The 27,168-nt window shown below is 47.5% G+C and overlaps 2 protein-coding genes across 3 annotated transcripts in view; one reads left to right on the top strand and one right to left on the bottom strand.

The window, feature by feature from the left end:
• The window catches only part of sts (steroid sulfatase (microsomal), isozyme S), a 99,974-nt gene extending 96,371 nt beyond the window's left edge, over positions 1-3,603 (bottom strand). The window contains exons 1-2 of one of the 2 annotated variants that reach the window (XM_078222528.1): positions 3,477-3,603; positions 159-308 (exon numbers count right to left, since the gene is read on the bottom strand). In XM_078222528.1, the coding sequence (XP_078078654.1) occupies positions 159-304 (146 nt within the window). In that variant the 5' untranslated portion in view covers positions 305-308; positions 3,477-3,603. Of the gene's footprint in view, positions 1-158; positions 309-3,164; positions 3,186-3,476 lie in introns of those variants that run through there. The other variant, XM_078222529.1, reaches the window with a different exon arrangement.
• Positions 3,599-27,168, top strand: part of pudp (pseudouridine 5'-phosphatase) — a 45,869-nt gene continuing 22,299 nt past the window's right edge. The window contains exons 1-3 of the mRNA XM_078222530.1: positions 3,599-3,721; positions 6,671-6,889; positions 8,799-9,028. Coding sequence (XP_078078656.1) covers positions 3,658-3,721; positions 6,671-6,889; positions 8,799-9,028 — 513 coding nt within the window. The 5' untranslated portion in view covers positions 3,599-3,657. The remainder of the gene's footprint in view (positions 3,722-6,670; positions 6,890-8,798; positions 9,029-27,168) is intronic.

Here is a 27,168-nt window from a genome sequence, read left to right as displayed (position 1 = left end):
ACCCTCTTCAGGCAGTGTGGTCAGAGTGACCTGTCGTAGGGAAGCAACTGGAAATAGCTACTTTCGAAATGCAGCCTGAAAATACTGATTTACAAGCCTTTCACAATGCAAGAGTTTAAAGAAAATAGAAAAAAAACACTGTAAATTGAACATCAAACCTCAGGGTGGTGTTTCCGTAACATCCCAGGTCTCCAATACCAAGGTCATCTGCCAGGATAAGAACATAGTTGGGCTGCGTGTTTGCACCTTGTCCCAGATTTCCTATTGCCAAGTGGAGTAGAAGGAACGCCAGCAAGATCTTCATGTTCCTAAAAATAAATGAAAAATAAAGTCAGTACGATTAAATACTAGTTGTGTAACCACATCCTCCCTCACACTATGTACAATAATGTTGGCAGAGGAAAAAAGGAAGCCTTACTCCAACAAAGTGGAACCAAGCTTTTTGCAATTTCTGACCATGGTTTCCAGCTAACTTTCACAAGAAGTTATCCTTCAATTCTAGTCAGCTGTTTTCAATGCTCTTTTTACAGTAGGGTGGAGGGGGTGTGGAATACAGGACAGACATCTCATTGCGTCTCTCACTGACCTTCAGTGTACTAATGTCCCTTCATTAATGTCCTTTAGGGAGGGAAATCTGTCGTTGTTACCTGGTCTGACCAACATGTAACTCCAGAGCCACAGCAATGTGGTTGACTCTCAACTGCCCTCGGGCAACTAGGGATAAGAACATAAGAAATAGGAGCAGGAGTAGGCCATCTAGCCCCTCGAGCCTGCCCCGCCATTCAATAAGATCATGGCTGATCTGATAGTGGTTTAGTTCTACTTACCCGCCCGCTCCCCATAACCCTTAATTCCCTTATTGATCAGAAATCTATCTACCTGTGACTTAAACATATTTAACGAGGTAGCCTCCACTGCTTCAATGGGCAGAGAATTCCAGAGATTCACTACCCTCTGAGAGAAGAGGTTCCTCCTCAACTCTGTCCTAAACTGACTCCCCCTTATTTTGAGGCTGTGTCCTCTAGTTCTTGTTTCCTTTCTAAGTGGAAAGAATCTCTCTGCCTCTACCCTGTCTAGCCCCTTCATTATCTTATATGTCCCTATAAGATCACCCCTCAGCCTTCTAAACTCCAACGAGTACAGGCCCAATCTACTCAATCTCTCCTCATAAGCTAACCCCCTCATCTCCGGTATCAACCTGGTAAACCTTCTCTGTACTCCCTCCAAGGCCAATATATCCTTCCGCAAATAAGGGGACCAAAATTGCACACAGTACTCTAGTTGCGGCCTCACCAGTACAATTGCAGCAAGACCTCCCTGCTTTTATACTCCATCCCCTTCGCGATAAAGGCCAACATTCCATTTGCCTTCTTGATCACCTGCTGCACCTGCAAACTGAGTTTTTGCGACTCATGCACAAGGACCCCCAGGTCCCTCTGCACAGTAGCATGTTGTCATTTTTCACCATTTAAATAATAGGGGCAACAAATGCTGGACCAGCCATGTCCCCACGAATAAAAACAAACTTGCAGAGATGACAAGCAGTATCTGCGATTTTTTAGATGCAAGCAGATGCAAATAGACGCAAACAAGTTATCTTTATGCAAAGTGGCCATAATCAAACTGTGACTCATTTACATTTGATACAAACTCAAAGGAATGTCAGATGGGCGTACAAACCTATGAATTAGGAGGAGTATGCTATTCAAGTCTGCTCCGCCATTCAATAAGATCATGACTGATCTGATTGTAACTTCAACACCACATTCCTGCCTACCCCCCGATAACCTTTCACCCCCTTGATAATCAAGAATCTATCTGGCTCTGCCTTAAAAAAATTCAAAGGTTCTGCTTCCACTGTCTTTGGAGGAAGAGAGTTCCAGAGACTCATGACCCTCAGAGGTAACATTTGTCCACAGCTGTAATAAATGAGTGGTCCTTTATTTTTAACCAGTGACTCCAATTCTAGATTCTCCCACCAGAGGAAATGTGCACCCAGTCAATATGCCTCAGGATCTGAAAGGTTTTGATCCAGTCACTTCTTACTCTTCTCAACTCTCGTAGGTACAAACCTAAGCTCTCAAAACCTTCCTCATAAGACAACCCGCCCATTCTTGGTATTCTTTTAGTAAACCTTCTCTGAACTGCTTCTAATGCACTTACGTCTTTCCTTAAGCAAGGAGTACAGCACACAATACTCCAGATGTGGTCTCACCAATGCCCTGTATAAGTGAAGTGGTCTCACCACTGCACTCTAACTGAAATACTAGTTCAGCACCTCCTACAATACTCAACTAGGGTCAGTAATCAGCCGCCTCCCCTCCCCCATCACCGCCCCTCCTGTCAATCACTCAGTGGACCCGCCTGCTCCAGTTGTCAATCACTCACTGGACTCACCCCATCTAGCTGTCAAATTAATTGTTATTTTACCTGTTACCTGTGAATTAGTTGTTATTTTCATAGAATCATAAGATGCAGAAGAGGCCCTTCAGCCCATCAACTCCACAAAGACACATTAGAAACACCTGACCTCCCGCCTAATCCCATCTGCCAGCATTTGGCCCATAGCCTCGAATGTTACGAAGTGCCAAGCGCTCATCCAGATACTTTTTCAAGGATGTGAGGCGTCCCGCCTCTACCACCCTCCCAGGCAGCGCATTCCAGACCGTCACCACCCTCTGGGTCAAAAAGATTTTCCTCACATGCCCCCCTGAACCTCCTGTCCCTCACCTTGAACCTATGTCCCCTCATGACTGATCCTTCAACTAAGGGGGAACAGATATTCCTTATCCACTCTGTCCACGTCTCTCATAATCTTGTACCCAAACCTGTTACCTCTGAATTAATTGTTATTTTACCTGCGCTGCGACAAGGTGAGGGGTGGGGAGCAATCAAAGAGAAAATACACAGGTTAAATCAACCGGATGGATTAAGGAGGTTCCCTGGGCTCGGAGGGAGCACAGTAAGGAGTCTCGCAACACCAGGTTAAAATCCAACAGCTTTATTTGGTCACAAACGCCACAAAATGGTATTTGCTACCAAATAAACCTGTCGGGCTTTAACCTGGTGTTGTGAGACTCCTTACTGTGTTCACCCCAGTCCAACGCCGGCATCTCCACTTCTCGGAGGGAGCAACAGCTGCTGTTGTCCCGCAGCTCACTCACCTGCAGCAGCGCAACCTGTTGGCCCCGCCCACTGGCCCTGGTCTCCGCCCCTTCCCCTTGGCCCTGGTCTCCGCCCCTTCCCCTTGGCCCCGCCCACTGGCCCTGGTCTCCGCCCCTTCCCCCTGGCCCCACCCCCTTCCCTCTCGCTCCGCCCCTCCACTCATTAGCGGGTGGCCGACAGAAACCAAACCCATGAAAGGGGGAGCGAATTCGCGAGCGGGAACTCAGGCTTGGTTGGTTGTGGAGATCGCTGACCCGAACTGTCAGGGAAAAAGGCTATTATCCTAAAGCAGTTAAGGTTATCAGAATTACCTTCGATTGTCAGCAAAGCCGAGACAGAGTTTCCCACCGCTGCCGGGCGGGTTGTTGATGGTGGGAGAGGGTGTCGGGTGCTGAGGGAATCCGGACTGCAGGAGGAGGAGCTGGGACTCTGGTCGACTCCGCTCGCCCACATCAACGCCGGGAGGCTGACGGTCGGCCCGCTCTCTTGGAAATGGCGGCCAGCGACTTCGAACCAGTCACTCATGTCATCTTCGATATGGACGGCCTGCTGCTGGGTTAGTCCCGCGCCCGGCCTCGGCACCCCCAACCCCGCTCTCCCCGCCCGGCTCAGCTCCGCTCTTCACAGCCTCAGCCTGTCAATCTCGCCCCGCTCGGCAGCCCCGGGCAGCCAGCCGCCTGTCCCATCGCCGTTCCCTCCTGTCAATCACGCAACTGGACCGCCTCCTCCGGCTGTCAATCACGCAACTGGACCGCCTCCTCCGGCTGTCAATCACGCAACTGGCCCCGCCCCCCTCCGGCTGTCAGTCACCCAGGGGCCCCGCACCCGCTCTGGCTGTCAGTCACCCAGGGGCCCAGCCCCCCTCCGGCTGTCAATCACTTTCTGGGCCCGCCCCCCGCTCCGGCTGTCAGTCACCCAGGGGCCCCGCCCCCCTGCTCCGGCTGTCAGTCACCCAGGGGCCCCGCCCCCCGCTCGGGCTGTCAGTCACCCAGGGGCCCCGCCCCCTGCTCCGGCTGTCAGTCACCAGGGGCCCCGCCCCCCTCCGGCTGTCAATCACTTACTGGGCCCCGCACCCCCTCCGGCTGTCAGTCACTCGGTGGGCCCGCCTCCTACTGCCGTCAATCATTCTCTGGACCCGCCCTCCCACCAGTTTAATCAGCCCCACTGGACCCACCCCCTAAGGCTGTCGGTCACTCAAGAGACCCACCACCCAACTGTCCATTAACCCCACTGGACCTGCCCTTTCCAGCTGTCAATCACTCACTTGCCCCGCCCCAAGAGAAATCAATTCTTGGGGGGGGTGGGGGGGGGCACGATCTTACCAAAGATGCCGAATGAGTGTGTAAACAGGAGAGTTTCAAATGGGAAGTCGCAAATGAAAATTGTGGCTCTTTGTGCAAAATGATGATGCTCAATCTGATTCCTGCCAGCAGGGGGAGGGGCAGGGCCTAAGCTCGTCAGAAAGCCGGCTGCTCACACCAGTGGGTGCAATTATGCCTGCGCAAATCTCTCTTTTATTTGGTTTGACCTAAAAAGAGGGCAACAGAGCAGAGAGAGATCTGTCAGTCACTCCCCCCCCCGCCCCCCTTTGGATATCATCAGCCTGGACAAGCCATCCCACCAATTTCTGGCCTCCCTGACCAATTGTCCCCCTACCCCCTGGATATTGCCCACCCTCGGTTGATTGTCCATACCCCCTGGCCCGGTTGACTGCCGGTTGCAGAGTACGCAGTCTCTTCCCCCCCCCCCCCCCAACCCAGTCGATTGCCAGTTGCCGTGTGCAGCCTTCCCCGCCTGTCTCCCCTTAGGCCCCATCCCATCATGGCAGTGTCAGGGTACCTGATGGGCAATGCCAGGCTGACACCAGCCAAGGGGCCTTCATGGCCTCCGGTCTGACTGACGAGACCACCAAGTAAAGTCCTCGTTGATGGGCATCATATGAGATCCTTGCCAGTGAGGACCTTCATCAGCAAGGCCGTTAAGGCAAGTGAGCCTGGACAATTGCGTCCTGGGCTCACTAATTTTATTTAAATATTAAAATCATCCTTGCGCCCTTCCCAGACACGTGGCTGATCATGCCAGAAATCTGGGGCCGGTAAGATCACAAGAGGTAAGAAACTGGGTGCGAACCTGACTTTTCACCTTTGTGCCACTTTAGCGGCTCGCCCCATCATCAACTGGCATGACGAGCTGCTAAGATTGCCCCCTTAACTTCCGTCTGTCCAAAGATTCTGTCGGATGTAGGCTTACATGAACATTGCAATGAAATTACTGTGAAAATCCCCTAGTCGCCATACTCTGGTGCCTGTTCGGGTACACTGAGGGAGAACTTAGCATGGTCAGTGCACCTAACCAGCACGTTTTTCGCACTGTGGGAGGAAACCGGGGACACGGGGAGAATGTGCAAACTCTGCACAGACAGTGACCCAAGCCGGGACTCGAACGTGGATCCCTGGCGTTGTGAGGCAGCAGTGCTAACCACTGTGCCACCCTTACCTCAAAGTCACTAAGCTTTGGGTTCCAGTTGCATTTCGAACTTAAGCACAAGTCAAGGCTGACTCTCCTGGATAGTTGTGAGGGAGTGCTGCACGGCTGGAGGTGTTGAGTTTCAGAGGAGGCTTTAAACAGCTCCAAAGGCGAAAATGCTGGAAAACCTTAGCAGGTCTGGCAGCATCTGCAAGGAGAGAGAAGAACTGACATTTCGAGTCCAGATGACCCTTTGTCAAAGCTGCTTAAACACGTCCTGTCTGTCCCCTCAGTTGGAGACCAAAGATCCTGTGGCACTATTTCTGCAACGAGCAGGCGGGTTAGTCCCTGTGTCCTGGCTAATGTTTATCCCCCCATCAACGTCCCTGACAAAAGATCAGCTGGCCATTCCCACATTGCCGTTTGTGGGATCTTGCTGTGCACAAAATGGCCGATGTGTTCTAACATTTTCTAGTACTTCAATGGCGTGAATCTCTTTTAGACATCTTGTGGCTCAAGAAGAAAAAAACTTTATAATTGCTGGATGTACCTTGTTTCTTTCCTCTTGTTTTTTCTTTCCTCCTTTACTTTTGATTTGATTTATTATTGTCACATGTTTTAGCATACACTGAAAAATATTGTTTCTTGGGCACTATACAGACAAAGCATACCGTTCATAGAGAAGGAAAGGAGAGAGTGCAGAATGTGGTGTTGCAGTCATAGCTAGGGTGTAGAGAAAGATCAACTCTAGTGCGAGGTAAGTCCATTCAAAAGTCTGACAGCAGCGGGGAAGAAGCTGTTCTTGAGTCGGAAGGCTGCAACCAGTACAATCCCATGTCTTCACATCATTTGCCGAGCTGAGAAGAGGGCGGGTTGCGGGGGGGGGGGGGGGGGGGGAGCAAACACCAGCTCCTTCTACTCCTTTTTCATTCATTAAATTGTGTGCTAACATAATACGTTCTGGTGCTGAATAAGGAGCAGTGGAATGTGTCTGCGCGCAGTGCCACTTGCCCCTCTGATTGTTCCATTTGTACTGCAGACACAGAAAGACTGTACACTGTTGTGTTTGAAGAAGTCTGTGGCCGTTACGATAAGAAGTTTACGTGGGAGTTGAAGGCCTCAATTATGGGAATGCAGTCCTTACCCGCTGCCAAAGTGGTTTGTGACAAATTGCAGCTCCCACTTACTCCAGAGAAATTCATCGCAGAGTGTAGCCTTGTCCAGAAGCGCCTGTTCCTTTCCACACAACTGATGCCAGGTAAGTGTCGGTCTCCCACGGATTTAGCCATCAGAAGAGTGAGAAGCTACCCCAATTGTTTACCTAATTCAGGCAATCTGCAGTTAGTGCAGTAGAGACCCTAGTGGAAAAAGAACTTGAGGCTAGGGGCGGCACAGTGGTTAGCAATGCTGCCTCTCAGCACCGGGGACCCGGGTTTTGTTCCTGGCCTTGGGTCACTGTCTGTTTGCATGTTCTCCCCATGTCTGCGTGGGTTTCCCCCAGGTGCTCCAGTCCAAAAAATGTGCCAGTTAGTTTGATTGGCCATGCTAAATTGCCCCTTAGTGTTAGGGAGACTAGCAGGGTAAATACATGGGGTTATGGGGATAGGGTCTGGGTGGGATTTTGGTTGGTCCAGACTCGATGGGCCAAATGGCCGCCTCCTGCACTGTGGCTTCTATGATGCTATTTGCATCCTCAGCATACCCCCATTCAGGAGTAAAATCATAAAGCATTTTGTCATGCAAAGAGTGGTGACAATCTGGATTTCTACTTTGCTGCTCCCCAGGTCAATTGATATCTTCATCACAAAGATTAATAGATAGGAGAGATTCCAGGGATATGGCTTGAGGGGCTGAATGGTTACCCCTGTTTTTGGCCAGTAAGTACTTTTAGTGCACTCATTGTTGCCCTGTAGGAAAACATGACAGCCAAATAGGAAAGAAATAACGATCAGATAACATATCTTGGTAGTGTATTTGGGGATCAGATATTGTCCATGGCACAGTGGCTCGCATGATGGCAGTGGTTAGCACTGCTGCCTCACAGCGCCAGGGACTCTGGCTCGATTCTGGCCTTGGGTGACTGTCAGCGTGGCGTTTGTATGTTCTCCCAGTGTCTGCGTGGTTTTTCTTTGGGTGCTCTGGTTTCCTCCCACTGTCCCAGGATGTGCAGGTTAGATGGATTGGCCATGCTAAATTGCCCCTTAGTGTAAAAAGATGTGCAGCTTTGCTGGATTGACCATGCTAAATTGTCCCTTAATAAGAACAAACAAAGAACAATACAGCACAGGAACAGGCCCTTCGGCCCTCCAAGCCCGCGCTGCTCCCCGGTCCAGGATTGAATCCTGAATCCAGGATCCCCGCCCAATTTTCCAGCCTATCTACATCCTAATATCCTATCCACCGAGCTGTCCCTCACAGCTACGATGCTTTGTTCATCACAACCTATTAACTCACCCCCACCCCCCCATTCCAGACCATGTGACCTCCAGGGAGAGGCGAAAACCCAGAGTGAAAACCCCAGGGCCAATATGGGGAAAAAAAATCTGGGAAATTCCTCTCCGACCCCCTGAGGCGATCGAAACGAGTCCAGGAGATCACACTGGCCCTGATCAGAAAATGCTTCCCAACCCTATTCATTTCCACTTCTGCTTTACGAACACCATCTGAATTCCCTGCCCCCGAGACAGGTTCCCAACTATTAATGTCCAAAGATGTGTTGGTTAGGGGGATTAGAGGGGTAAATACTTGGGGTTACAGGAAATGGCCTGAGTGGGATGCTCTGTTGAAGAGTCAGTGCAGACTCGATGGGCTGAATGGCCTCCTTCTGCACTGTAGGGATTCTATGACAGCAGGAAGAAACTACCAGTGTGCACTGACTCTACTGATTCCTCCAGCTTGGCTGGGACAGCTAAGAAGGGAATACCAATCAGCAGCCCAGTTACTGCTCACCATTAATTAACCATCCTGGAAGTAAGTGCCTGAGGAAGGAATTTAATTTTGCTGTGATTTGTCTCTCCCCTCCCTCGTGCCATCCCCCTGTCCTCCCAGCAGGCTGCGAACCTGCTGATCCTTACTGGCTTTTCACGCACATGGAAGTGCCTGTTTGACACCAACAGATGGATAGAAAATGTTAATTGTTGCTCCTTTGTTCGATTTCCCCGCCACAGGCATAGAGAGGATAGTCACCCATCTCCACAAACACAAGGTGCCAATCGCAGTCGCGACCAGCTCGTCGAAGCCGATGTACGACCTCAAGACAACCGAGCACAAAATGTTTTTCAGCTTATTCCACCACATTGTGTGTGGCGATGACCCAGACGTGAAGAAAAGCAAGCCTGCACCTGACAGCTTCCTGGTCTGTGCTAGGAGATTTGAACCTGTGCCATCTCTTGAAAAGGTAGGGCAGATTTTTTAAAAAAACTTTCCTTTTCTTGCGCCAATTTGTGTTCCACGGTGAATGTGGGCTTCTTGGGACCTTTTGAACTTTTTGGGGTTGTGAGGCCCACAATACAATTCAACCCAATATGAGATAGTGGAGAGCAAGAAGAGAACAATGCACCCAGGGGCATTAGAAACATCGAAACTAGAAGCAGGAATAGGCCCTTCAGGCCTGCGCCGTTATTCACCTTGATCACAGTGATCATCGAATTCAATATCCGAATCCTCCCTTCCTCCCATATCCCTTGATCCCTTTAGCCCCAAGAGCTATATCTAATTTCTTCTTGAAATCGCACAACATTTTGGCCTCAACTACTTTCTGTGGTAGTGAATTCCACACATTCACCACCCTCTGGGTGAAGAAATTTCTCCTCACCTCAGTTCTAAAAGGTTTACCCCTTATCCTCAAACTATGACTCCTAGTTCTGGACTCCCCCACCATTGGGAACATTCTTTCTGAATCTACCCTGCCTAACCCTGTTAGAATTTTATAAGTTTCTATGAGATCCCCTCTCACTCTTCTAAACTCCAGTTTTTAAACTTTCAGACAAAGCTCGGCACAACATCGTGGGCCGAAGGGCCTGTTCTGTTCTGTACTGTTCTATGTTCTATGTTCTAACCAATTTAGTCTCTCCTCATATGACAGACCTGCCATCCCAGGAATCAGAATGCCATCCCATTAATTGCTGGATTGTTGAAACCATCAGTTTATTGTTTGCGGGTGGTAAAGAAAGGAAATCTTATCGATACACTTAGAAAAACATAGCACAATCAGACAAAATCAACATTTGATTTGATTTATTATTGTCACATGTATTAACCCACAGTGAAAAGTATCGTTTCTTGCCCGCTATACAGACAATACATACCGTTCATAAGAAGGAAAGGAGAGAGTGCAGAATGTAGTGTTACAGTCATAGTGCAGAGAAAGATCAACTTAGTGCGAGGTAGGTCCATTCAAAAGTCTGACAGCAGCAGGGAAGAAGCTGTTCTTGAGTCGGTTGGTACGTGACTTCAGACTTTTGTATCTTTTTCCCGAGGGAAGAAGGTGGAAGAGAGAATGTCCAGGGTGCGTGGGGTCCTTGATTATGTTGGTTGCTTTGCCGAGGCAGCGGGAAGTGTAGGCAGAGTCAATGGATAGGAGGCTGGTTTGCGTGATGGATTGGGCTACATTCATGACCTTTTGTAGTTCCTTGTGATCCTTACCAAACTGTGATACAACCAGAAAGAATGCTTTCTATGATGCATCTGTAAAAGTTGGTGAGTGTCGTAGCGGACATGCCAAATTTCCTTAATCTTCTGAGAAAGTAGAGGCGTTGGTCGGCTTTCTTAACTATAGTGTCGGCATGGGGGGACCAGGACAGCTTGTTGGTAATCTGGACACCTAAAAACTTGAAGCTCTCGACCCTTTCTACTTCGTCCCCGTTGATGTAGACAGGGGCATGTTCTCCTTTATGCTTCCTGAAGTCAATGACCATCTCCTTCATTTTGTTGACATTGAGGAAGAGATTATTGTTGCCACACCAGTTCACCAGATTCTCTATCTCATTCCTGTACTCTGTCTCATCATTGTTTGAGATCCGACCTACTACAGTGGGGTCGTCGGCAAACTTGAAAATCGAATTGCAGGAGAATTTGGCCCCACAGTCATTGGTGTATAAGGAGTATAGTAGGGGGCTGAGAACACAGCCTTGTGGGGCCCCGGTGTTGAGGATGATTGTGGAGGAGGTATTAGAACATAGAACATAGAAAGCCACAGCACAAACAGGCCCTTCGGCCCACAAGTTGCGCTGATCATATCCCTACCTCTAGGCCTATCTATAGCCCTCAATCCCATTAAATCCCATGTACTCATCCAGAAGTCTCTTAAAAGACCCCAACGAGTTTGCCTCCACCACCACCGACGTCAGCCGATTCCACTCACCCACCACCCTCTGAGTGAAAAACTTACCCCTGACATCTCCTCTGTACCTACCCCCCAGCACCTTAAACCTGTGTCCTCTCGTAGCAACCATTTCAGCCCTTGGAAATAGCCTCTGAGAGTCTACCCTATCCAGACCTCTCAACATCTTGTAAACCTCTATCAGGTCACCTCTCATCCTTCGTCTCTCCAGGGAGAAGAGACCAAGCTCCCTCAACCTATCCTCATAAGGCATGCCCCCCAATCCAGGCAACATCCTTGTAAATCTCCTCTGCACCCTTTCAATGGCTTCAACATCTTTCCTGTAATGAGGTGACCAGAACTGCGCGCAGTACTCCAAGTGGGGTCTAACCAGGGTCCTATAAAGCTGCAGCATTATCTCCCGACTCCTAAACTCAATCCCTCGATTAATGAAGGCTAGTACGCCGTACGCCTTCTTGACCGCATCCTCCACCTGCGAGGCCGATTTAAGAGTCTTATGGACCCGGACCCCAAGGTCCTTCTGATCCTCTACACTGCTAAGAATGGTACCCTTCATATTATACTGCTGCTTCATCCCATTGGATCTGCCAAAATGGATCACTACACACTTATCCGGGTTGAAGTCCATCTGCCACTTCTCCGCCCAGTCTTGCATTCTATCTATGTCTCGCTGCAACTTCTGACATCCCTCCAAACTATCCACAACACCACCTACCTTGGTGTCGTCAGCAAACTTACCAACCCATCCCTCCACTTCCTCATCCAGGTCATTTATGAAAATGACAAACAGCAAGGGTCCCAGAACAGATCCCTGGGGCACTCCACTGGTCACTGACCTCCATGCAGAGAAAGACCCCTCCACAGCCACTCTCTGCCTTCTGCAGGCAAGCCAGTTCTGGATCCACAAGGCAACAGCCCCTTGGATCCCATGCCCTCTCACTTTCTCAAGAAGTCTTGCATGGGGGACCTTATCGAACGCCTTGCTGAAGTCCATATAGACCACATCCACCGCTCTTCCTTCGTCAATGTGTTTGGTCACATTTTCAAAGAACTCGACCAGGCTCGTAAGGCACGACCTGCCCTTGACAAAGCCGTGCTGACTACTTTTGATCATACTAAACTTCTCTAGATGATCATAAATCCTGTCTCTCAGGATCCTCTCCATCAACTTACCAACCACTGAGGTTAGACTCACCGGTCGGTAATTTCCCGGGCTGTCCCTGTTCCCTTTCTTGAATATAGGGACCACATCTGCAATCCTCCAATCCTCCGGAACCTCTCCCGTCTCCATCGACGATGCAAAGATCATCGCCAAAGGCTCCGCAATCTCCTCCCTCGCCTCCCACAGTAACCTGGGGTACATCCCATCCGGTCCCGGCGACTTACCAACCTTGATGCCATTCAATAGTTCCAACACATCCTCTTTCTTTATGTCCACATGCTCGATCCTTTCTGTCCACCGCAAACCAGCAGTACAACCACCCAGATCCCTTTCCACCGTGAATACCGAGGTAAAGTATTCATTAAGCAGCTCCGCCATTTCTAACGGTTCCGCACAAACTTTTCCCCCTTCACCTTTTAAGGGTCCTATGCCTTCACATCTCATCCTTTTACTCTTGACATATTTGTAGAAAGCCTTGGGATTCTCCTTAATCTTACCCGCCAAGGCCTTCTCATGACCCCTTCTCGCTCTCCTAATTTCCTTCTTAAGCTCCTTCCTACATCCCGTATACTCCTCTAAATCCTTAACACCTCCTAGCTCTCTGAACCTTCTGTATGCCTCTCTTTTCTTATTCACCAGGTTCATCACAACCTTCGTGCACCACGGTTCCCGTACCCTACCAACACCCCCCTGTCTCATCGGAACGTTGTCATGCAGAGCTCCAGACAAACATTCCTTGAAAATCCTCCACTTTCCTTCGGTACTTTTCCCCAAGAATGCCTCCTTCCAATTTACCCGTCTAATTTCCTCCCTGATGACACTGTATTTCCCTTTACTCCAGAGAAACACTTTCCTAGCCTGCCTGATCCTATCTCTTTCCAATGCTATCGTGAAGGAGATAGAATTATGATCGCTATCCCCAAGATGCTCACCCACCGAGAGATCCTCCACCTGTCCAGGTTCATTAGCCAGCACCAGATCAAGTACAGCCTCTCCTCTAGTAGGCTTATCCACATACTGTGTCAGGAAACTCTCCTGGACACACCTAACAAACTCCTCTCCATCCAAACCCCTAGCCCTAGGGATATTCCAATCTATGTTTGGGAAATTAAAATCTCCCATCACGACAACTCTGTTATTCCTACATCTCTCCAGGATCTGTTTCCCCATCTGCTCCTCAACATCTCTGTTACTATTGGGCGGCCTATAGAAAACACCCAGCAAAGTTACCGACCCCTTCCTGTTCCTAACCTCCACCCACAGAGACTCCGTAGTCAATCCCTCCACGGCCTGTATTGTTGCCTATCCTTACTGATTGTGGTCTGTGAGTTAGCAAGTTCAGGATCCAGTTGCAGAGGGAGGTGCCAGACTCCAGATCATGGAGTTGGAGATGAGTTTTGTTGGAATAATGGTTTTGAAGGCTGAGCTGTAGTCAATAAATAGGTGACATATGTGACATGGTTTTACAAAAGGGAAATTTGAGTTTGATAAATTTATTAGTGTTTTTTTGCGAATGTAACTAATAGGATAGATATGGGGGAATCAGGAGACGTAGTACACCTGGATTTCCAAAGGGCATTCAATAAGGTGTCACACAAAAGGTTAATAAGAATGATAAGGCATCATGAATAGGGGATTCGTTAATGGATAGAAAGCAGAGAATGGGCTAAACGGGGCTATTTCAAGTTGGCAGTGTAAGTTTTTCAGGCAACTCGGGCCTTTTTATGAGCTGGGAAAAGGACTTGAACCCTAAAGAACTGTGAAAGTGACCACATTTGGCTGCTGTGTGTGTGTGTGTGTGTGTGTGTGTGTGTGTGTGTGTGTGTGTGTGTGTGTGTGTGTGTGTGTGTCAGATAACACTAGCAAGCCTTTGTGTGTGTGTGTGTGGCAGATAACACTAGCAAGCCTTTGTGTGTGTGTGTGGCAGATAACACTAGCAAGCCTTTGTGTGTGTGTGTGGCAGATAACACTAGCAAGCCTTTGTGTGTGTGTGTGGCAGATAACACTAGCAAGCCTTTGTCTGTGCAACTGCCGGTTGGAAGGGGGCGGAGTTGGCAGGAAACAAATTCAAGTTTTACAATATAAAAGGATGGTCAGGCCGGCCATCTCTCTCTTTTCGTCTCCAGCACGCAGCCCGAAGCCCACTGAGCAATTTAAACTAGGATTGTGAGTATCCCCTGGTAATTCGCGAAGTTCCCGACATCATCATAGTGGATGAGGCTTTGGGGAAAGGGGGGGCTTTTGCATGCACCTTTCATAGTTTAAGACATGGTAAACTTGTGTAAAGTAAGCATTCCGTCGTGTCCGTTTTAGTATTCCTTCCATAGCTATAGTCTTATAGAGCATAAGGCAGTGTGTGTTGTTTTCCTGGTGTTTGGTGATTGACCTTGATGTTTTTATATATATATATATCTTTGACTTCCATTGGAGTCCGTTTTGATCTTTTCAATTTCTCACCAATGATCTCTGACTAAGTCACAATATGAAATATTCCTTACCATAATTCCGGAGTCTAGAACTGAGGGTACCCTGGGCGCTTCGAAACCGCCCACTCAGGAAAGGCTGCCAGTTAGTGGATAGGCAGCAGTTTCCTTTTCTCTCTCTTGGGAGCGCTACTCTAGTGAAGGAGACGCAAGGTGGCCGTTGTTCCATCGGCGAGAGAGAGAATCACTCGGGCATTGGTGGGGTTTGGGCGACGGAGAACCAAACCTAAAATAAGCCCAGTGGAGTTAAAAAGAGGGATCCCACTACAGCAGGCAGTGAGTAATGGAGTGCCGCAAGGATCAGTGCTGGGGTCTCAGCTATTTACCATCTACATTAATGACTTAGTAAAATAGACCAAAAGTAGTGTATTTACATTTGCTGACGATACAAAGCTCGATGTAAATGTAAGTTTTGAGGAGGTCACATGTCTGCAAAGAGATATGTACAGAGTAAGTGAATGGGCAACAAGATAGCAGATGCAGTATAATGTGGAGAAGCACGAGATTATTTATTTTGGCTGTAAGAATAGAAAAGCAGAATATTTTTTACAAGGTGTGAGATTTATAAATATTGATGTTCACAGGGACTTAGCTGTGCTCCTTCGTCGAATTCAGAAAGTTTGCACACAGGTACAGAAGGCTATTAGGAAGGCAAGTGGTACATTGACCTTATATTGCAAGGGAATTGGAGTCCAGAAATAAAGAAATTTTGCTACAATTGCACGGGGCTTTTGTGAGGCCACAGTGGAAACATTGTGCACTTTAGTTCCCTTGGATGCGAGGGTTATTCTATGATAGACTGAGTAAGTTAGGCTTATATTCTCTGGAATCTAGAAGATTGAGAGGTGACCTAATTGAAACATGTAGAATTCTGGAGGAGCTTCACAGGATAGGAACTGCGATGTTGTTTCTCAAGGGTTGAGAATCTAAATCACAGGGGCACAGTCTCGGGATGATGGGCCGATTATTTAAGACTGAGGTGAAGAGAAAAATCTTCATTCAGAGGATCGTGAATCATTGGAATTCTCTACCCCAGAGGATTGTGAATAGTTAATTACATTTAAGCCTGGCGTAGACTATTTTTTGACACCTCAGCGAATCAAGGGATGTGGGATGAGGGTAGGGAATATAAAGTTGAAGCCCAAGATCAGCCATGATCGTAGACAGCAGGCTTGAAGAGTCTACTGCTCCTATCTCTCTTGTCCTCAAATAAAATGTTGGGATGATATTAACTGAGGAACCTAACTTGCATTTATATAGCAGTTTTCACACCCAGTGTAAAGCATTTTACAAGGCCACAGGCCATCCGGTGTAGGGGGCTCCCACTCCACACTGTTGGCAGCTGAATCATGGCTATGAATTGTTTTAATTAACATACAGTTCCTCAGAGAATACCCTCTGAAGCCAACTCCAACAGGGCCATTAGGGAGGGAGACCTTGGATTTTGACCCAGTGGCAGTGGAGGTATAGCAATATACTTCCAAGTCAGTGTGATGAGTGTCTTTTAGGGAAATTTCCAGGTGGTGATGTTCCCATGCATCTGCTGCCCTTGTCCTTCTAGATGGAAGTGGTCATGGGTTTGGAAGGTGCTGCCTGAGGAATCTCGGTGAGTTGCTGCAGTGCGTCTTGTAGATAGTACACACTAGCTGCTACTGAGCGTTGATGGTGGAGTGAAAGTTTGTGGAAGGGATGCTAATCAAGTGGGCTGCTTTGTCCTGTATGGTGTTGAGCTTGTGTTGTTGGAGCTGCATCCATCCAGGCAAGTGGGGAGTATTCCATCACACTCCTGACTTGTGCCTTATAGACGCTGGACAGACTTTGGGGAATTGGGAGATGAGTTACTTGCTACAGGGTTCTTAGCCTCTGACCTGCTCTTGTAGCCACAATATTTAAATGGCTACTTCAGTTTAGCTTCTGGTCACTGGTAACCCCCAGTTGGGAGTTACCAGTGATGGTAACCAGTTGATAGTTGGGGATTCAGTGATGGTAATACCATTCAATGTCAAGGAGCGGTGGTTTGATTCTCTCTTATTGAAGATGGTCATTGCTTGGCATTTGTGTGATGCGAATGTTACTTGCCGCTTGCCAATCCAAGCCTGGATAATGTCCAAGTCTTGTTGTATGTGGAAATGGACCACTTCAGTATCTGAAGAGTCGTGAATGGTACTGAACATTGTGCAGTCCTCAGCGAACATCCCAATTTCTGACTTATGATGGAAGGAAGATCATTGATGAAGCAGCTGAAGATGGGTGGGCTGAGGACGCCACCCTGAGGAACTCTTGCTGTGATTTCCTAAGGCTGAGATGATTGATCTCCAACAACAACAGCCATCTTTCATCGTGCCAGGTGTGACTCCAGCTAGTGGAGAGTTTTCCACCTGATTCCTGTTTACTCCAGTTTTGCTAGGGCTCCTTGATACCACTGCCTTGATGTCAAGGGTGGCCACTTTCACCCCACTTCTGGAGTTCAGCGGTTTTGAGATATTCTCATCGGATATTCTGATGTGCCTGCTGCCCTTGTCCTTTCACGTGGTAGAGGTTGCAGGTTTGGGAGGTGCTATCAAAGGAACCTTGTCAAGATGCTGCAGTGCATCTTGTGAATGATGCACACAACAGTCAAGCTACAGGGGTGGTGGAGTGAATGTTCAAGGTGGTGTCTGGAGTGCTGATCAACTAGACTGCTTTGTTCTGTCTGGTGACAACACAAGGTGTGGAGATGCCGGTGTTGGACTAGGGTAAGCACCAGGTTAAAGTCCAACAGGTTTATTGGTAGCACAAGCTTTCGGAGTCTCGCTCCGTCAGGTGAGTGAGGGCTTGTACTCACAAACAGATCATATACAGACACAAACTCAATTTACAAGATAATGGTTGGAATGCGAGTCTTTGCAGATACTACGACAACAGATGAATGGACACTGCTCGACAATCACCAGGCAGGAGTGTTCCCTTCCTGTCAGGGAACACTTCAGCAGTCAAGGGCATTCAGCCTCTGACCTTCGGGCAAGCTCTCTCCAAGGCGGCCCCCATGGCACACGACAACGCAGAATCGCTGAGCAGAAACTGATAGCCAAGCTCTGCACACATGAGGACGGCCTCAACCGGGATCTTGGGTTCCAACCATTATCTTGTAAATTGAGTTTGTCTGTATATGACCTATTTGAGAACACAACTCCTCACTCACCTGATGAAGGAGCGAGACTCCGGAAGCTTGTGCTGCCAAATAAACCTGTTGGACTTTAACCTGGTGTTGTAAGATCTCTTATTGTGACAACTCAAGGCACAGACATTTGCTCAGTCTGGTATAAGTGAGTAAGATCAGACAGAGGTCAGAGAACGAGCGCGACTTAAGTGTTGTTGAAATTGCAGTCATCCAGGCAAGTTGAAGCTATTTCATCACACTCCTCTTTTGTGCCTTGTAAATGGTGGAAAGGTTTCGGAGGAGTCAGGAAGTGAGTCATGCACTATAGAATATCCAGCTTCTGACTTGCTCTCATAACCGCAATATTTATGTGGCTGGTCCAGTTTAAGGTTCTGGTCAGTGTATAACCTCAGCATGTTGATGACGGGGATTTGAGCAATGTTAATTGTATTGAATGTCAGGGAGAGGTACTTTTCTTGTTGGAGATGGTCATTATTTGGCATTTGTTTGGTGCAACTGCTACCTGCCGCTTTTCGGCTTAAGATGGAATGTTGTCCTGGTGTTGCTGTAAGCAGCCACAGACAGCTTCATTATCTGAATTGCAAATTGAACTAAATAGTGTGCAATCATGAGCAAATATTCTCACTCCTGACCTTTTAATGGAAGCATAATCACTGATTGAAACAGCTAAAGATTGTTGACCTACAAGCACTACCCTGAAGAACACAATGATTTGAGACTTGAGATGATTTGCCTCCAACGACCACCAGTTGCATCTTTTGTGCTTGATATAAATTCAATCATTGGAGAGCTTTCCCTAGTCACTTCCCACTCACCTGATGAAGGAGCAGCGCTCAAAGCTTGTGATTCTAAATAAACCTATTGGACTTTAACCTGGTGTTGTGAGACTTCTTACTGTGCCCACCCCAGTCCGACGCCGGCATCTCCACATCATAATTCCCATTGACTTCAATTTTACTGGGGCCCTCAATGTCACTCTGCTTGTTTTTACTTATTTGTGGGACATGGGCATTGCTGTCTGGCTGATATTTATTGCCCATCCCAAGTCACCCTTGAAATGAATAGCTTGCTAGACCATTTCAGAGTGATCCGGAAATTGGATTAATAGTCTAGCGATAATATCACTAGGCCATCACCATTTGTTAGTTTATTCCACAGGGCAATGTCTTGACCAAGCTAAATCAAGTTGCCTGTTTACATTTCAAACAATAAGACCATAAGACCATAAGACATAGGAGCGGAAGTAAGGCCATTCGGCCCATCGAGTCCACTCCACCATTCAATCATGGTTGATTTCAACTCCATTTACCCGCTCTCTCCCCATAGCCCTTAATTCCTCGAGAAATCAAGAATTTATCAATTTCTGTCTTGAAGACGCTCAACGTCTCGGCCTCCACAGCCCTCTTGGCAGTTAACTGTCAGCCATCAACCAGTGCAATGCGTTGAGCAATCAGAGCCCACTTGTCAAACAATCAGCACCCTCATTGCATACAGGTTAAAGCTGTTTCCCCCACTCGACCCCCCCCCCCCTCCAACATTGGTATTCTTAAAATTGTCCTGATGAGTGCAAGACAAAAAGCTTTGAGAGGATGTAGTTTTTCATGCTACCATAACCAGCATGTAACGGCAAAATGGATGAGCTTTGTATCAGTATATCTTTAGCTGTTTTGTACTTGCTGTTTATATCAAGTTTTGCCTTTTAAAGAATGATATTAAATTTAACTTGGAAAGTGAAATAAAACTTTCAACTGTAATTTAACTTGGAAAGTGAAATAAAACTTTCAACTGTAATTTGTGAAGGACGTCAGTTGCTATATATGCCTTACTCTGGGGTGGTACATCAGCTCTCATCATTAACCCCACAGACTGATAGTGTTATGACCACAGTATATAGCTCTTTAATCTGATGACAGTTTAACAGATGTGTAGAAGCAATTCTCATGGGTTCCAAATCATTCTAGTAAAGTCAGGCGATTGATTGTTGGTTTGATGTGCTGATTCAGATGGCCGTTCAAACAGTCAAAGCACGTGTTTATTGTCTTGCAATGCTGAGACCAATCTTTGTAGCCAATAATTACAAGTTGAGCTTCAGTCCTTTTAGCTTCCTCTAGATTCTGACAGAGAACAGGTAGATTCTTGCTGAACAGTGCGGGATGCAGAATGCCTACCAAGTTTTATCTTGACGAGGCTCCTTACTTGAGAAAGGCTTTACTGGCACTAGAGGGGGTACAGAGGAGATTCACTAGGTTGATGCCGGAGTTGAGAGGGTTTGTTTATGAGGAGAGACTAAGTAGACTGGGGCTATGCTCATTGGAATTCAGAAGAATGAGGAGAAATCTTATGGAAACACATAAGATTATGAAGGGAATAGATAAGATAGAAGCAGGGAGGCTGTTTCCACTGGCAGGTGAAACCAGAACTAGGGGGCATGGCCTCACAATAAGGGGGAGCAGATTTAGGACTGAGTTGAGGAGGAACTTCACCCATAGGGTTGTGAATCTGTGGAATTCCCTGCCCAGTGAAGCAGTTGAGGCTACCTCATTGAATGTTTTTAAGGCAAGGATAGATAAATTTTTGAACAGTAAAGGAATTAAGGGTTATGGTGAGCGGTGGGTGAGTGGAGTTGAGTCCACAAAAAGATCAGCCATGATCTTATTGAATGGCGGAGCAGGCTCAGGGGGCCAGATGGCCTACTCCTGCTCCTAGTTCTTATGTTCTTAAGGCGATCTCTTGACACGTGCTGAAAAAGCTTGGAACGTCTTAGTAAAGGGGCTATATAAATAAGTTTATTTATTAGTGTCAGATGTAGGCTGACATTAACACTGCAATGAGGTCACTGAAAATCCCCTAGTCGCCACACTCCACGCCTGTTCGGGTACACTGAGGGAGAACTTAGTATGGCCAATGCACCTCTAACCAGTACATCTTTCGGACTATGGGAGGAAACTGGAGCACCCGGAGGAAACCCATGCAGACACTGGGAGAATGTGCAGACTCCACGCAGACAGTGACCCAAACCGGGAATCTAACCCGGTTCCCTGACTCTGTGAGGCAGCCGTGCTGACCACTGTGCCTACCCTTGTTATTATTATTGTGCCCTAAAAAAACAATGACGTGAGATAACCGAAGGAAATTTCCTCCGGCCACTACCTTGGCAATAAACCTCACGAGGAGGATTCCTGCTGGCTATTATTTCTTGAAATTTGCGGTCTAAAAGGGCAGGTTTTACATTTTTGCTGAAAATAGATAACAGAGGAAATCCATTTCCCCTCCATCAGTTGCAATTGGCAGCACGGGAAACTGCACTAAGGCGGCTTTGCAGAGGCACGAGATAACGGAATGCTGATTCAGGGAAGGAGAGGGGGGTGACAGAAACTTTGTGAGTGGTGACCTTCAAGGAGGCTTTTTAACAGAGGACAGAAGGGTTTAGGCAGGAAATTCAAAACAGATGATGCTTTTTCAATATGTATAATCTTGTGAACTGAATGAGAAAATATTAAAGTCTGGTGCAATAAACACAGTTTAAGTCGCATATTTTGCAGGTCTGTGCAAAAGCTTTAATTTAGGAGCTGCTGGAGGGATATTCTCAAATTCAGGCCCAGATCCCAATGCAGGTACAATGAAATTAATTTGAAATCTGATGGGCCTAAAGTTACAACTATTAGAAAATCCAAAGCTGTAGTTATAAAATATCTAATACCAGGAGCAATAAGTCAGATAAAACTTGAATACTAAGCTCTCCCAATACATTTTTTAAAAAAATGGTCACCAGATTCTTTTCTAGTATTGGGTAAAGACTGTGCCCTGTGTCGTGCTAAGTCAGAAAGGCTGGTTTGATTTAAGAAGGAGAGATTGATACAGCGATTGCAGTTTTAAAGGAAAGCTTGCCTTCCTCTGAATGTCCTGCTTTGGTACTCCTTGGACTGATGGGGAGAAGACATTCCCTTTATTTTAACTTGCCCCCTTACCAGTTTACTTCAGGCAGGGGGAGATAAAAGTCACAACCAGAGAATCTCTAGGAACAGCTGTCAAAGAACAAAGAAAAGTACAGCACGGGAACAGGCTTGTCGGCCCCCCAAGCCCTTGTCGATCATGATGCCTGAACTAAACTGAAGAAAAACCTTCTGCCCCTATCCCTCGATTTTCCTTCCTCTTCATGCACCCATCCAGATGCCTCTTAAATGTTGTTAATGTACCTGCTTCCACCACCTCCTCTGGCAGCACATTCCAGACACCCATCGCTCTCTGTTTGAAAAATGTCCCCTGCACATCTCCCTTAAACTTTCTCCCTCTCATCTTGAACCTGTGCCCCCTTGTAATTGACACCTCCACCTTGGGGAAAAGGCCTCTGACTATCCACCGTGTTTATGCCTCTCATAATTTCGTAGACCTCGAAAGACTCGGTTACTAAAGTCACCTAATGTAAAGTTGAGTCAGGATCATTCGAGGCTAATTCAGCGTTGATGCATGCATTTCAACCAGGAATCACAAGAAATAGGAACAGGAGTAAGCCATTCGGCCCTCAAGCCTATACCATTCAGAAAGAACTTTGCTGATCTGATTGTGACATTAACTCCACTTTGTTGACTTCCCCCATAATCCTAGGCACCCTTGTTGGTCAGAAGCCTAACTAAGCCTTGAATATGTTCAATGACCCAGCCTCCACTGAACTTTAAGGAAGAGAATCCTGAAGATTAACAACCCTCTAGGGTGGCACAGTGGTTAGCACTGCTGCCACACAGCACCAGGGAGGCAGGTGCGATTCCTGGCTTGGGTCACTGTGTGGAGTCTGCACGTTCTCCCGGTGTCTGCGTGGGTTTCCTCCGGGTGCTCCAGTTTATCTCCACAGTCCAAAGATGTGCGGGTTAGGTTGGCCATGCTAAATTGCTTCTTAACGTCAGGGGGATTGGGAGGATAAATAAGTAGGGTCATGGGGAGAGGGCCTGGGTGGGATTGTTGTCAGTGCAGGCTCAATGGGCCAGATGGACTCCTACACTGTAGTGATTCTGTGACAGTACTTTGTGCCTCAGTCGGGCAGAGTTGTCAGTCAATCTGATTGGCCGGTCTCAGTTGCAGCTACGCCAGCAATGGCCAGTACTGGCACTACAAGCAGTCTCTGTATTCTGAGGCCTGGAGTCCAGGGCCAGGCTCGTGTGGGGTTCTCACAGCAGGGAGGGGAGATGTGGCCCAGAGGAGGGTGGGGTGTGGTGATCAATTTTGAGGCTGGGTGGGACGTGGCCCCTTAGTGGCCAATATTTAAATACGTCAGTTAGCGCGAGACACAGCAGACCACCCTGGGCCTCATTAAATTGCACATGGTTTGGGGATTGGCGAGAGAGTGGTGGAAAGAATTCTCTGCCTGCCGACCCACTGGCTAGGGAGCATAAACTCCTGTCCCTAGAATACTGCACATCCTTATTTAATGAGGAATATACTTGCACTGGGCTCAAGTTCCTTGTTTCACAGGGAGGTGGACAGTGTGTGGCTCTGGTCATCACTTGTCTTTCTATCAAGGCCGTTCCAGCTAAAACCACCTTGAGGTGAGTCTGCTACAATCCAATGCTGGGGAGGCAGGAGGTTGCGGGCCATTATCTGAAGTATGACTCAGTGCTGGGTGGGGTTAGATTTGACTATATTTAATTATATAATAGATGGCTGATGTTCTAATTAGCATCATAAACAGGAGCTCTGCATGCCTGTTGATTAAGGCACATAATTGAGCCAAGCAAATCAGGAGCTCCAACATTTAATTCCTTGAGCAAGCTAAGCTCATTCAGTTTCGGAATGATGAACTGTTCCCAGGGAATGAGCATAGGGAAGCCATGGGTTCCCATTTCTTACTGTTGCCCCAGTGACCACTGCTGGGAAGTGCATGCATATTAGGTGAAATACTGCCGTCTTGTGGAAGTGCTTGCCAATGCATTCTGCTTTGGTTTCAACCTGATGCACGAAGGCACAGATAAATTGTGGAACCATGCCCCAGCATGAGTTGGTACCTTCCTGGGGAGAAAATGGAGTACCGGGTTAGCGGCTCCCGATATACTTTGAAACTGGACACGAATGTGGCATGTTCCATGGCAGTGTTGGAACTGACCGCAGATGTCCAAAGAGTCTGAAGGGCTGCTGCATTTCGTTAGACATCAAAGGGATCAAGATCTCCAACTTGGTAACCTGTCAGTCTGATTAACAAGGAAAGCCCACCAACCTCGCACTAATACATTTATCAGATGCTCTCTCTCAATTCATAACACACAGCAAAGGTATATCAAGCTGTGTTAGTACTGGGATATAAGCAACATAGTGGTGGATAGTTGCATTAAATTTTAGCACTGTGTTTGCTTAAATTCTGTCCTTTTTAAAGTTAGATTACTTCTGCACAGAGCTTCCTGAGCTGTAAGACTGGAAAAAGTCTAGGGCAGAACAAAGAACAGGACAGCACAGGAACATAGAACATAGAACATTACAGCGCAGAACAGGCCCTTCGGCCCACGATGTTGCACCGACCAGTTTAAAAAAAAAACTGTGACCCTCCAACCTAAACCAATTTCTTTTCGTCCATGAACCTATCTACGGATCTCTTAAACGCCCCCAAACTAGGCGCATTTACTACTGATGCTGGCAGGGCATTCCAATCCCTCACCACCCTCTGGGTAAAGAACCTACCCCTGACATCGGTTCTATAACTACCCCCCCTCAATTTAAAGCCATGCCCCCTCGTGCTGGATTTCTCCATCAGAGGAAAAAGGCTATCACTATCCACCCTATCTAAACCTCTAATCATCTTATATGTTTCAATAAGATCCCCTCTTAGCCGCCGCCTTTCCAGCGAAAACAATCCCAAATCCCTCAGCCTCTCCTCATAGGATCTCCCCTCCATACCAGGCAACATCCTGGTAAACCTCCTCTGCACCCTCTCCAAAGCCTCCACATCCTTCCTGTAATGTGGGGACCAGAACTGCACACAGTACTCCAAGTGCGGCCGCACCAGAGTTGTGTACAGTTGCAACATAACGCTACGACTCCTAAATTCAATCCCCCTACCAATAAACGCCAAGACACCATATGCCTTCTTAACAACCTTATCTACTTGATTCCCAACTTTCAGGGATCTATGCACACATACACCTAGATCCCTCTGCTCCTCCACACTATTCAAAGTCCTCCCGTTAGCCCTATACTCAACACATCTGTTATTCCTACCAAAGTGAATTACCTCACACTTCTCCGCATTAAACTCCATCCGCCACCTCTCGGCCCAACTTTGCAACCTGTCTAAGTCTTCCTGCAAACTACGACACCCTTCCTCACTGTCTACCACACCACCGACTTTGGTGTCATCAGCAAATTTGCTAATCCACCCAACTATACCCTCATCCAGATCATTAATAAATATTACAAACAGCAGTGGCCCCAAAACAGATCCCTGAGGTACACCACTTGTAACCGCACTCCATGATGAATATTTACTATCAACCACCACCCTCTGTTTCCTATCCGCTAGCCAATTCCTGATCCAATTTCCTAGATCACCCCCAATCCCATACATCTGCATTTTCTGCAGAAGCCTACCATGGTGAACCTTATCAAACGCCTTACTAAAATCCATATATACCACGTCCACTGCCTTGCCCCCATCCACCTCCTTGGTCACTTTCTCAAAAAACTCAATAAGGTTAGTAAGGCACGACCTACCTGCCACAAAACCATGCTGACTATCACCTATCAATTCATTACTCTCCAAATAACTATAAATCCTATCCCTTATAATTTTTTCCAACATCTTGCCGACAACAGAAGTGAGACTCACCGGTCTATAATTCCCGGGGAAGTCTCTGTTCCCCTTCTTAAACCCTTCGGCCCACCAACTCTGTGCCCATGCCTCTAATCTAATATTATTTTCTTGCCTCGACGTGGTCCATATCCCTCTATTCCTGGCCTATTCATGTATCTATCCAGATGCCTCTTGAACGTTGTTATAGAATCTGCTTCCACCACCTACCGCGGCGGTGCGTTCCAGGCATTCACCACCCTCTGTGTGGAAAAACTTGCCCCTTACATCTCTTTTTAAACCTTCCCCCTCTCATTTTCAACCTATGCCCCAGAGTAATTGACCCTTCGACCCTGGGAAAAAGACTCTGACTATCCACCCTATCCAAGCCTGTCATAATCTTGTAAACCTCCCCCTCAGCCTCTGATGCACCAATGAAAACAATTCTTGCTTCATAGTCCATATCCTCCAAGACAGGCAACATCCTGGTAAGTCTCTTCTGCACCCGTTCCAATGCACCAACATCCTTCCGGTAGTGTGGTGACCAGAATACATAGAATCCCTGCAGTGCAGAAGAAGGCCATTCAGTCCATCGAGTCTGCACCGACCACAATCCCACCCCAGGCCCTATTCCTGTAACCCCACATAGTTGCCCTCCTAACCCTAGGGGCGGCACGGTGGCACAGTGGTTAGCACTGCTGCTTCACAGCTCCAGGGTCCTGGGTTCGATTCCCGGCTCGGGTCACTGTCTGTGTGGAGTTTGCACATTCTCCTCGTGTCTGCGTGGGTTTCCTCTGGGTGCTCCGGTTTCCTCCCACAATCCAAAGATGTGCAGATTAGGTTGATTGGCCAGGTTAAAAATTGCCCCTTAGAGTCCTGAGATGCGTAGGTTAGAGGGATTCGCGGGTAAAATATGTGGGGGTAGGGCCTGGGTGGGATTGTGGTCGGTGCAGACTCGATGGGCCGAATGGCCTCCTTCTGCACTGTAGGGTTTCTATGTTCTATGTCTATGTAACCCCTCCAGACACTATGGCCATGCTAAATTGGCACATCAACCTAACCTGTCTTTGGAGTGTGGGAGGAAACCGGATTGTACACAATACTCCAAATGCAGTCTAACCAAAGTCTTATACAACTGAAGAAATAAGGATGGATTTTTCATCAAGCAACACTCTGCAGATGTCAGCTGACTGGTGGTTACGGAGGTGTCAATGATAGTAGCTGTTGGGAGTTATTATTGGTAATGAATTAGAAGTATCACGGAGAGTTGCATTGATTGATGTTGCATTAAGAGATTTTGGCTGAAATGCATGTAGTCTTATTGTTGCGCTGAACTCATGGTAAATGTGTGCTTTTTAATTGTTTGTATCTCTCCTGTCTTGTCCTCTTTGTTTCTCCTTCTCCCTCTCACTTACCAAGGTTACATGCCGGTTCTGGGAGTCTCTTAGCGATCTCGTTATGCCAGAGGTGTTTATCCACAGTCCCTCTTGAACCCTGCTGTCCAAGGCACAGGAGCACACACCGGGCTGTAGTAATTGAACATAATTGATATAATTGAACGTCCTGACAGACTAGTGCACAGTGGATTGGACTTTGGACTGTTGGTTGTGCGTCACTGCCCTG

Source organism: Mustelus asterias, chromosome 10, assembly GCF_964213995.1.
Source record: "Mustelus asterias chromosome 10, sMusAst1.hap1.1, whole genome shotgun sequence".
In the NCBI taxonomy this organism is placed as follows: Eukaryota; Metazoa; Chordata; class Chondrichthyes; order Carcharhiniformes; family Triakidae; genus Mustelus; species Mustelus asterias.
This window is presented reverse-complemented; position numbering and strand designations above follow the sequence as displayed.